General features: G+C 33.7%; 1 protein-coding gene across 1 annotated transcript; it reads right to left on the bottom strand.

Annotated features, from left to right (window-relative positions):
• Positions 1 to 263: 263 nt before the first annotated feature.
• Positions 264 to 11163, bottom strand: LOC134273855 (uncharacterized). Its single transcript, XM_062756078.1, has 5 exons — positions 11088 to 11163; positions 10440 to 10943; positions 5769 to 5866; positions 3999 to 5219; positions 264 to 2144 (listed from the first exon to the last, which is right to left on the bottom strand). Exons 1-5 carry the CDS (start codon positions 11161 to 11163, stop codon positions 1494 to 1496), a joined length of 2550 nt encoding a protein of 849 aa, XP_062612062.1. The 3' UTR covers positions 264 to 1493.
• Positions 11164 to 11852: the final 689 nt, after the last annotated feature.

The following is an 11852-nucleotide window of genomic DNA, read 5'->3' on the forward strand; positions in this document are numbered from 1 at the left end:
TACACATGTATATTGATTATCATAAAACATTCCGTAAATTAATAAGATGCATATGATATTGGATAAAAAGTACACAATACATAAGTAAAATAAACATATCACAAGGAACAGAGAAAGATTGCAAATCTGTGTACTAAAGAGAATATAAAATACGTGTATACTCATATAAACATGTAACATTTTGTTAATAATTTGATTCCACTTCACTTGATAATAAGTTTATAATACACAAGCAAAATGAAATAAACATATCAACACAGGCAACAAAGTTGGATCGCAAATCTGTGTATTTAAAAACTTGCATTTGTGGATGAAAATATTCCCGTCTTGTCCGACACTTCCATACAAATTGGAACTCTGCACCTACTCTAAAATAGGTACGAGCAGTATAGGATAAACATTCACATAAAAGGAACTGTCCATCACTGTCCATTCTTATGAAATAAAGTAAAACATGCAATTCTTTAATATCCTACACAATAATCAAAAAGCTCCTGATCTGTAGCTCTTTCATTACGGTTGATTATTGTTTCTATTTCTTAGACATTTTATTTGATTGTCTCTAAACCATCTTGAATTTTAACAGTCCTATAATATAATACTTTCATCTAAATTAGTTGATTCTGATTTAATGCTATACATTTGTTAAAAAGACTATTATCAGATTAATGATGAAGCCATTATCTCCAACGCAGCAATGGTACCATAGCTTGACTACGGGTGATATTCCATAAAAATAGCGAATGAACAGAATTCGTAAGCACAAGGCCCACTGTTATTGAATTTTGTCGGAGAGTTGGACTCCGAACGCATGTTTCATTTAAAATGTTAAATAGAATTGTCCTTTATTTTGGTAAGCCTTCTTTCCATATTTTCCTAGGTTTATTTGCATAGCTTCCATTCTATTTCTTTCATATCTTGTAATAGCTGGATAAAAAGCACATAAAATGTTAAGCTTTTCACATATGTTCAATGATTTGAGCACCATGATTATTGTAGTCCAAGTGGAATGGTTTTTGGTAAGTCAATCATTGTCCATCATTATCAAACACTTCCACATCCAGAAATTATTTAACCATCAACTTTATAAATCGGAGCCATCCATCTACGCCATTTAAAGTCAGAAGGGAAGTAAATCCTGTTTAATCCTAAAAAAATACGTTAGCGAGGGTTTCTGAAGGCTGTATATAGATGAGAAACTATTAAAACACTATAAACAGAACATTAATCCCAAAAAAATACAAAACATATTAAATAATGATTGGAGGGTTATGAATCAAATATTGTAAAATGAGTATAATTTTGAAATGTCTGCTCCTTTTGCTAACCCATCTCCTCTCACATGGTCCCTATAACCGCTTTCTACATGTATTTTTTGATTTTCATGAACAACAAAATATGATTTTTATATTGCTTTACAATTGATAAAGGCTGATTTTCATTTTTTTAATTTAGTTACTCTGCATACATGTTTGTTCGATGCATTAAAAGCATCAATTTTGCTTTAATTTTTTCACATCTGACTTTACTTCTTGCATATCTGACATTAATTTTTCCATAATTGACATGACTTTCTTCAACAAAGCATCTTCATCTTTTAGAGTCAATTTATAAATGGTATTCAGGTTATCTAAGTACTTCTTTCCAGTGAAAATTTCCAATCTTTGGCAGATATCAGACATCACTGACCACGTGTCATCGAATTCTGTCTGAGAGGTGGAGGCTGAGCTCACGTGTGCAGTCAAACTGTTTCGGATTATCCTGATTCTCTCGATATCGTCACCGACTGTCACCTCTCCTGCTGCAGGCATGTTGTTTTCTCCCCATTTTCCTTTTGTTGGCTTAGGGATCTTCGAACAAATGTTTCTGATTAATGTGTATGTTAATGAAATGTCAAAGTTCTTATATCCCGAATGTTTAGCATCTAGCAAGAGATGTTCTTGCTCTGGGCGCAATCTTTTGTAAACGGCTGATGCTTTAGCTTTGTTCTCGATATCCGATGGAGGTACTTCCATCTCTAGTATATCTCTGTATGCCTGATTTAACACATCGTTTGTTGCCATTCCAAGTTTTGCGAATCTCGATTGTCCCTCAAAGTCATGTCCACCGGAGGTCACTGGAGTTTTAGGAACACTCATTTTTGCCTGAAATAGAATGAACCCTTACTTTTTGGATAAATTTACTTAGCAAATACAAACAGCAGTCTACGGATCAAAATTGTGTTAAATCAGAGTAAGTCCAAAATATGATATTTGTTTTCAGTAAAATCAAATTCAATGCTGCAATGATTTTATTTTATGGTCTCATTAACACCAATTTTATGATATATGTGACATGACAATGAATTGCATGCTTACAGGGAGAGCCAGGACAACCCGGGGTAAGATTCTGTGTTAGTTTTCAGAGGGATTTAACAAATTAAACATTTTCATCAGATCGTGCAATTTAAGGTGAAATGGATATCAAAGTTCTAAGTCATGTTAATTAATAAGAGAACGAAAACAAAAATATAATATTTTTGAGATATACTTCACAATTATTTATGCTATGTTCCCACTATCACGATTGGTACTACAATTGAAATCAGGGACTCGAACGTGGATAAATCGTAGTGATCGTATCTAACCGAAACAAATCTTGTATCACTCGTGGCTATATCATATTGATCGTGAAATTTTTTTGACTGTCAAAAATTTGTCTACGATTAACACGATTAGATTTTAATCGTAATCATCGCATCAAATCGCATTACAACGTAACTAACCTCAGCTTCATTGTAAGTAAAAGCATCTAATCAAGCTTACATTTCGTGATCATCGGTATCGACCTATGACAGGACAAACATCCCGCTGATCAGCGATTCGTTGAGATATCTCACGCTCTGTCACTGTCTGTGACGATTTGCATGATGTACCACTCACGAGCTGATACGGTATATTTACGGACATATAAGAAGTAAACGCCATTAGATATGAGTGTTAACGTTTTGATGCGGACGCCCACGCTATATAATGAGTACTTAAGCTTGCAAAAATAACGGGAAAATTAAACACGTTTCTTTCCTCGATTGAAAAAAGATGTCTGAGCTTTGGAAAAATATTTTAAAGGTGCTACCTAAAATTTTAAACAGGTACGAAAAAGAAAAGAGGAGGGAGATCCCATTTCCTTCTGAGACTGAACCGGCCGTTCGATCAGACGCAACATTAGTGGAAAAAAATATAAACATAAGAAAACAGTTATTAACACACTGCTGATTTTGCTCTACTTTGACAGTAATACCATATGAACATAATAACACGTCAAACACCACGTTTGTGACGTTGTCATCAACCTCAACCTCTGCCATTATTATTGATTGTATGTTTATGCTTTGTTTACTTTTTAATAGATAGAATATAATGGACTTAGTATAGCCAGATTTTTTATATCTGTCGGGGTAAAATCGTAGCTCAGAAGGTATTTTATCTGGATCTTGATCGTGAAAGAAATTGCAATGAACGAGTTATTCTATAACACATTAGCGCAAGAGCTCAAGATGAATGTATTATATCGTTAGAGAACGTATTTCAACGTAGGAGATCATTTCTAATGATGCACTCGGATTGTGATATTCGAGACAGATCAAGGTTTTTTTTATCAACAAGATCTTAATAATCCTATTGGAACATAATTCATCTTATCTGAACGATAGTTCGTTCGTAACAGATCACATCCCATGAAATTTATCCATCGTGGGAATAGCGCATAAAAGCGTAACGAAACGTATGAAAACGCACCTATGCGCATCTCTTCGTACCCTAGCAAAAAATTCAATAAAAAATCTGCCATCAACTACGATTGATCAATCGTGACGTGCGTAACTGTCCGCACAACAGTGGGAACGTAGCAAAAGCTTTTATTCGGACAACATTGTAGGAATAGGATGATAGACAAAAAAGGTGATTTTGCGTAGCTCTTATATAATCAAGAGATATATTCTAGTTAAAAACAATATTTACCTTTTCCCAAAAACTCAAAGTCATCTGTACATCTATAATATGTTTCTCCTGAAGTTGACACTTGCACTGCGTTTTTTCAGCCTTAATTTTGGAGAGATCACTTGCAAGTGTGAAAGAAAGATCTTTCTCATTACAAATTATGCTCTGACATTTGTATCCTCTGTTGAATATTTTTGTGTCAATAAATGTTTCTGTCAGTTTTTTTATTGCTTTTTCAATGGAATCTCCAATTTCATTTGATACTTCTTTGTCTACAGGCAAGTCTTTGATTCTAAGCACTTGCAACTGAATATCATCATTGCATATGCCAACAACAACAGTGTGTTCATTGTGATCAAACACTGCCGCCGTTTGATAAAGACATAGACTTCCTTCATTGTCTTCATCTTTTGCAACACTCCATCTTAGAGTACTTATGCAGTATGCTACCAGTCTGTAGAACACAAACATGGCAAAGGAAGTAAATCGATAGCACAAAATGGATGAGCATTCCCATTTATTATGAAACAAGTCAGCTTTAAACTGCTTTTTGTTCATACATGGGATATACCATGACATGCCACCTTCTGATACAGCCTCAAGTACATTCAAAGGTACCAGCATTTGAAGTTTCTCCATGTAGGGCATAATTTTATTTTTATGTTTCGAGAAAGAGGGTTCATCTTTCCACAGTGCATTAATCACTTTATCTTTAAGTTCCCCCGTTTTGTTGAAGGATTTCCACTCTTTAATTAATTTCCTTTTACAATCTTTATTGATATGGTTTTCATCAGCAATTACCTTGCTGAAAGCATTAGCAAACCACTGAATATCTAGTATAACATGTTCCCTCAATTCTGCTTCTCCAAAATTCAAAAGAAGACCATTATCATGGAAACATTTTAAAAATTTGGTCATTTCTTCATCATTTTTGATTTGGTATTCATAAGGAACAGATGAGTTGAGCTTCGAGATTTCACTCAGAGACAAAACCTTCCAGCCTCCTTCATACAATAACTGCTCCATTAGAGCCCATGAAGAAGGCAATTCAATTTTTGTAGCATTCTCATCCGTAAATAATTCCACTATGGAGTTTTTCATTGACTCTAGCATTGCTTTAGTGTTATCATTAAGTTCCTTTAGACCCACTGCATATTCACGATCATTCAGAGACTCACTTAACCAATCTCTGTCCTCGTCTGGAACAGCATTCCAGAACTCCCCAAAGTACCTCTCTATTTCCTGAAGAAGTAAATAAAGCATGTATAAAATATTAATTCATATTTGTAAAATAAACCACTTAATTATGTGTCGATGTTTGAAAATGTGCAGTAACAGGTATTTCAGTATTAAATGTGGTGCACAGTTCAAACTGACTTCAACTGCACTGTAGATCTGGTATCGATTGTTGAATTACAATTTATATGAAACTTAGGATGCAATACAAAATACTGTAGACGTATTACATTTGGCTGTGTATTCTTTTAAGCACATTTGGCGGAAAGCAATCTCCCCTAATTCAAGAACAACGCTATATGCCTCGCACATATAAGAAAAGCATTATGATATGCGCCAAATCAAATCAACGCTAACTTGTTCAAAATCCAATTTCCGCCATATATCGTACTTCTAAATATAATACATTTACAGTATATAATATGTGATACAATTTACTGTCAATTAAATTTTGGTTCTTTTGTATTTTTGAAGTTAAACTGTAATAGTGCATTCTCAAAATATGTTGGTTTGTTATTTTTTGTAATTCACATTTCTATTAGTCTGGTTACTTACATCTTTAGATTTTGTTTCTGTGTGTGTGGCAACAAGAAACAGTGGTGCCTTTTTGCCTCCAAATGTCTTGATTGAGGTTATCCAAAACTTCAAGTAATCTAAAAGAAAACAAAATTTGGTAATCTAAAAGAACAACTTAGCACCTTAATAAAAACAAACAGGTCTGTGTCTCTGGTAAGTGTGGATCTCTACTGCTTTATACTAAAAACATGGAAAGTAAAAGACCTTCAATCAATACTTTTATTTTTGGTTTTACAATAGTTTAGCAGAATTACATGAATATGACTTCATATTTTGTAAACCCATCAATAATTATTAAATAGAATATAAATTATGAAATGTGCAATATTTAGATTTTTGAAAAATAAATATTTACATATCTTCTTCCTTCCGTTTTAAATGACAAATCTTTTGTTGAAAACAAGAGGCCCAAGGGCCTTGAATTGCTCTTCTGATAAATTGTACAATCTATCACTTCTATTAGAAGCCTACAACTCTATTAGTATCATAAGACACAAAATGCATCAACTTACAAAGTTAGATAATATTTAGCCATTTTTTAACATAATTATAAAATACCATAAGTAGGTCACAGTGACCTACCTTTTGATTGAAATTTTCTGAGTACTCAAGATACATTAATTGACAAATACTGATGATTCTAATTAAATAAGTACCTGAGATTTCAAAAGTAGGTCACCATGACCTACTTTTTGTTCAACATTCTCTGAAAACCCAAGATGCATCATCTGATAAAGTTTGACAATTCTAAGCCAATTAGTTCTAGAGATAATTAAATAAAGCCATCATATGTCAAAAGTAGGTCACGGTGACCTACTTTTTGGTCGACATAATCCAAACACCCAAGAAGCCTAAACTGAGAAAATTTACTTATTCTAAGCCAATAAGTACCTGAGATATTCAAAAGTAGGTCACTGTGACCTTCTTCTTGTTGGACATTCAATGAAACCAAAAGATGCCTCAACTGACAAAGTTTGAGGATTCGGAGCCAATAAACACCAGATAATTAAATATAGCCATAAAATGTCAAAAGTAGGTCACAGTGACCTACTTTTTGGTCGACGTTCTCCGAAAACTCAAAGTGCCTAAACTGACAAAGTTTCATGATTCTAAGCTAATACGTACCTCAGATATTCAAAGTAGGTCACTGTGACCTACTTTTTGGTCGACATTCTCCGAAAACCCAAGATGCATCAACTGACAAAGTTTGATGATTTCAGGTCAATAAGTACCAGAGTCTGAGATACTTTATTATAGCCACAAAATGTCAAAAGAAGGTCACCGTGACCTACTTTTTGGTCGTCACTCTCCGAAAACCCAAGATGCATAAACTCACAAAGTTTGATGATTCTAAGCCAATAAGTACCAGAGATACTTAAATAAAGCCATAAAATGTCAAAAGTAGGTCACCATGACCAACTTTTTGATCGTCACTCTCCGAAAACTAAATATGCATTTACTCACAAAGTTTGATGATTCTAAGCCAATAAATACCCAAGATACTTAAATATAGCCACAAAATGTCGAAAGTAGGTCATCGTGACCTACATTTTGGTTGACATTTTTCAAAGACCCAAGATGCATCTACTGACCAAGTTTGTTGCTCGTAGGTCTAATGGTAATCAAAATATGCATTTTAAACAATTTGAAAACAAATGTTGGCAAAATTCAAAAAGTAGGTCACAGTGACCTACTTTTTCATAATTATTTTTTAAGGTCTCAAAGTACAAGATTTGATGCTTCTAAACCTCCCAGTGTCTGAAATGATGGGATTCAATGTTTTTAAAAGAATAAGTAATTAAGTTCAAAAAGTAGGTCATGGTGACCTACTTTTAAATTGACATTGTTCAAGGATCTAAGATGCATCAACTGACAAAGTTTGATGATCATAGGCCTTAAAGTGTCCAAAATATGCCTTCAAATCAATTTAAAACAAATCCCTGCAAAATTTAAAAAGTAGGTTACCGTGACCTACTTTTGAGTTAATATGATGTGAAATTATAAGATGCATCAGCTTACAAGATTTGATGATCTTAGTCTTTATAGTAAGAAAAATATACACGTTTTTATTAAATGTAAATTTAGGTCAACTTTGAAGTGACCTTGAGACCACGCCCTTTGCCCTAGGGTCATGCCTTGAACAATTTTCAATCTTCAACATATTCTGATCCTTGTATGTAAATTTGGTGAAAATCTGCCTGGTGGTTCTGGAGAAGATGATTTTTTAGCAACCAGTACTTTTGGTTTTGTATTCCTGATTCTCTCGCCTTGTTTTAGGGTCCCAACCCTTATTTTAGTATAAATGGTAGCCCTTGGGCCAAGGATACCCTGTGACAAATTTGGTACTGATTGGCCAAGGGGTTCTTAAGTTATGGCTCATATTCTAAAAAGTTAAGGCACACCGCACAAATGGCCATAGCATTAGCTCTTTGAGCCTTTGGCTCAGAAGAGCTTAAAAATGTATCAAAGTGCAGTGTACTTCTAAAGGCAAATACACTGTAGCAAATGAAGACAAGTTAAGTCCATTTCAATGGTTAAACCCTCTGAAAACAGATTCATCATTCCTAGCTAGGTTAAGGCAGCTCATAGGAAATGTGCCTTAAAATATTCCAAGAAAATCAATAAAATGTTGATATCTTTTCTCTTAGCATGAGTTTCCATTTAATGGGAATTGTACTAAAAACATATGCATATATGGGGTCTCAACCGAGTTCGGCAAAAGTGATTTTTCACTATGAAATTGATTGCGTTTCCTTTAAGACAAATTCCTTAACCTGAAAAGTGCTGGGAGCAACTTCCCCATGCCCGGGAATTATTTTAAATTTAGCTGTCTTTTGAAAAACTTCGTAAATTTACATTATACGCATTAAAATAATGTAAAATTACGAAAAAAAAACAACAGTACACAACTTACTCCAAGCACTTTTGAAAATGGTAGGGTTAATAATAAATTATGATATTTTATACACATGTAGCTACATGTGTATAAAATATCATAATTTATAGTTAAGCGGATATGGTTGAACTCTTGAGATTTTCGAGGGGTTGTGCCTGTGATTGTAGTATGTTTAAGTGCATGACTGCGGCTTTATAAGAGACCTATTCATTATAAATTCAATTACTGTGAAAAATTGAGTAATGTATTCAAAATATGACTCAATTTTAGTCAGATCACGCTTAATTTGTTTTTTTCATTTTTACAAATTGCAATAATAGCCGGATCTGCGTCTCAAGTACAGAGAAACTGCATGTCAAACTAGTCTATGATGTCATCACTGTCAGTATAGCGAGATCAAGTTGGCTTTGATTTAACATTTAAATAGAGTTATAATGACAAGATAAGTTAAACAGCAATTTATGTTTTCAATAATTATGAGAAATCACAGTATACAAGAGTGTAAGAAAAGAATATTATTTGTACGGTTTCACCATGATGTCATAATCGTTTGCCGGAAGATCTGCATAGACTGATATACCTTTGCATTTGGGAGTCCTTAACCTATCCGCGTTCCTGGCTACTGACGGACAGTTTATGGGTCACATCCAAAGAAATAAACCTATACCCACCACAACTGACATGTGATGATACCCGTCACAAATGATTACCCAATGGGATCATCATCTCATACAAAATAACCCCATTTGATTGTTGAACGGTCCATTTAGCATTAACTGATTAATTTTAATATAAGAAAGAAAAATTTCATTGGTTGTTATTTTTTAAATAAAACATAACAGTACATGAAACTTGCCACCATTTATGATTTCGCTTAGGAGTACGTTCTGAGATTCAAATTATGAAAATAATGGCCCAGGTTATGAGACCACAGAAAGAGGTCAAAGGTTTACATAGATATAAAAATCAATTTTGAACTTAAGGTAATGTTAGCAAGCTCACAAAAAATTATCCCCATACAATCTTTTTAAAAGTTTCTATTTAAATTTTGTATAATTGACCTTGAAATAAAAAAAAACCTTTGCTAAAATGGACACAGTCTGGTACTCTGTAGGTAAAATACAGAAATGAAAAATTTATCATTTAGAAAATCATAGACCTCTTGTGAATCTTAAAATTTTTTTTTACCAGTGATCTTGAATTTGTTTTATTAACCTTTGGTCAAGCACATGAACATCCATGGATAGTTAATAGTCTATGTATCAAGAATGATCTTCCAATGAAATTTCATTACAAAGTTTTAACCTGGACAAGCATAATATACCGTTTTTTGCTGGTGACCTTAAACTCGCTGAAAAAGACCATGTTCAAGGTCAGAACACACCCGCAGATCATGACAAGCAATTAAAGTTTGTATCAAGTATGAGCTCCCAGTTATTCTCCATTACAAAGATATGGCCTGGACAAGGATTTAAACATTTTTCTGCTAGTGACCTTGAACTTGTGAGAATCATCTAGGGCCATGGTCAGTTTTTCTGATAAAAAAATTGTCCGTTGTTTGTCATTGTTGTTGTTGTAATAGTTTTCACAATTTCATCTTCTACTCAAGAACCACTAGACCAATTTCAATGAAACATGCTACTAAACAAAATGATAAATAAATGTGTATTGTCGATGAACAAAACTACAAATGGATGCGTAAACTTAATACCGGTAACTACCTTAAAACATCTGACATTTTATAAGTGTCTTACCTCTGTAAGTCCAAACGGAAAAGATTGATCCTTCTTGGTTATCTTTCTCTTTATCTACAACATCTTCAAACCTCTTAGTCATGTCCAGCACAAGAATAAAGAAGGCCTTTGGTGTTACGTAAATTTGGTGACAAGCATAATAAGCTAACTGCCCAGCAAAATCCAGCAAGCTTACAGTTGGGAATTTTTCTTTTTCAGACAAGATTTTTTGGAAAATTTCATCCTTCAACATTTCTTGTGCTTCTGAGGAGAGAACACTGGCCATTGTCTCAACTGTATTTTGTTCTTCTTTGCCTTCAGTTGGAGAAATCGACCTCTCAACGTTCTCTTCTTTCTTTTCTTCTCGGCTATAAACTACTTCAGAGTTTTTATCAGTACTTCCTTGCTCCAAATTGTCTTCTTGTTCATTTGTGTCGGAGATGTCAGTTGCACTGCCCGGGTCTGGTTCCAAATCTGCAGCGTTTATCCTGATAAATGACTTCAATGGTGAGTCATCATCAGCCACTGTAAAAGAAGAAATTGATAAATAGTAAAAATTCCTTTGCATTATACTGTTTTTTTCCGAAATCTTACAGGGATGGAAACGAATGCACAATATAAAATTGACATTTGTCCTTTGTGTGTAAGGTATTCAATTTTTACAAATACGTTTTGTCATTGCCCGGTGCTGCAATTCAGAACACGCAGACTTTGGTATACAACGTGGCTTTTTGCCACTTGTCATTTATGACAATAGACACACTGGCTCTCTGCTCACTTTAATACAGTATAAAACAACTGTATCTAATCTTTTGTCATTCATAAATCTTTTACTAGCGACTCTAAAACCCCATTGCAAAAAATGATACATATTATTCATACAAGCACAATTTTTTTTAATCATAGAAATAATCATTAGGTCAATCTTTTACAATGCTTTCCAGGGAAGAATCTGACTTTGAGCATGTTTTGCTCATTTAATCAAAACTTTTATTTTCACTTTGTTTCTTAATATATATAAAGATAGTTGCATTTAACATTGTTTAGTTTGTTTGCTTACAACTCAGGGACAGAGGAGGAATTTTCAAAGGTTTTATGCAATTTTACTAATTAATCAATTAACTGCAAGTTCAGTAGTCTCATCATAACTATATGTATGTATTGGGTTTGTTTAAATAATACATATACCAAGGAGCATTGGAAAAAAATATTTCAATAGCACTTAATTTTTATTCAGAAAATAATAAATAAGCCCCCCCCCCAGTCCCCGCACAAACACACATGGAACCCTTGACCCAGAGACCATGAATTTCACAATATGGGAAGAGAAACTTTTCTCTATCATAAATATGTATTTGCTGCATCTGCATAATACCCAGAAGCAGAGTAGACCATTTAAATTTTTTTTTTTCAGTAAATAATAAACAAGAGATG

The sequence above is a fragment of the Saccostrea cucullata genome, unplaced genomic scaffold, assembly GCF_032062105.1.
Source record: "Saccostrea cucullata isolate Sc308-1 unplaced genomic scaffold, CSIRO_AGI_Scuc_v1 ctg7827, whole genome shotgun sequence".
Lineage (NCBI taxonomy): Eukaryota > Metazoa > Mollusca > Bivalvia > Ostreida > Ostreidae > Saccostrea > Saccostrea cuccullata.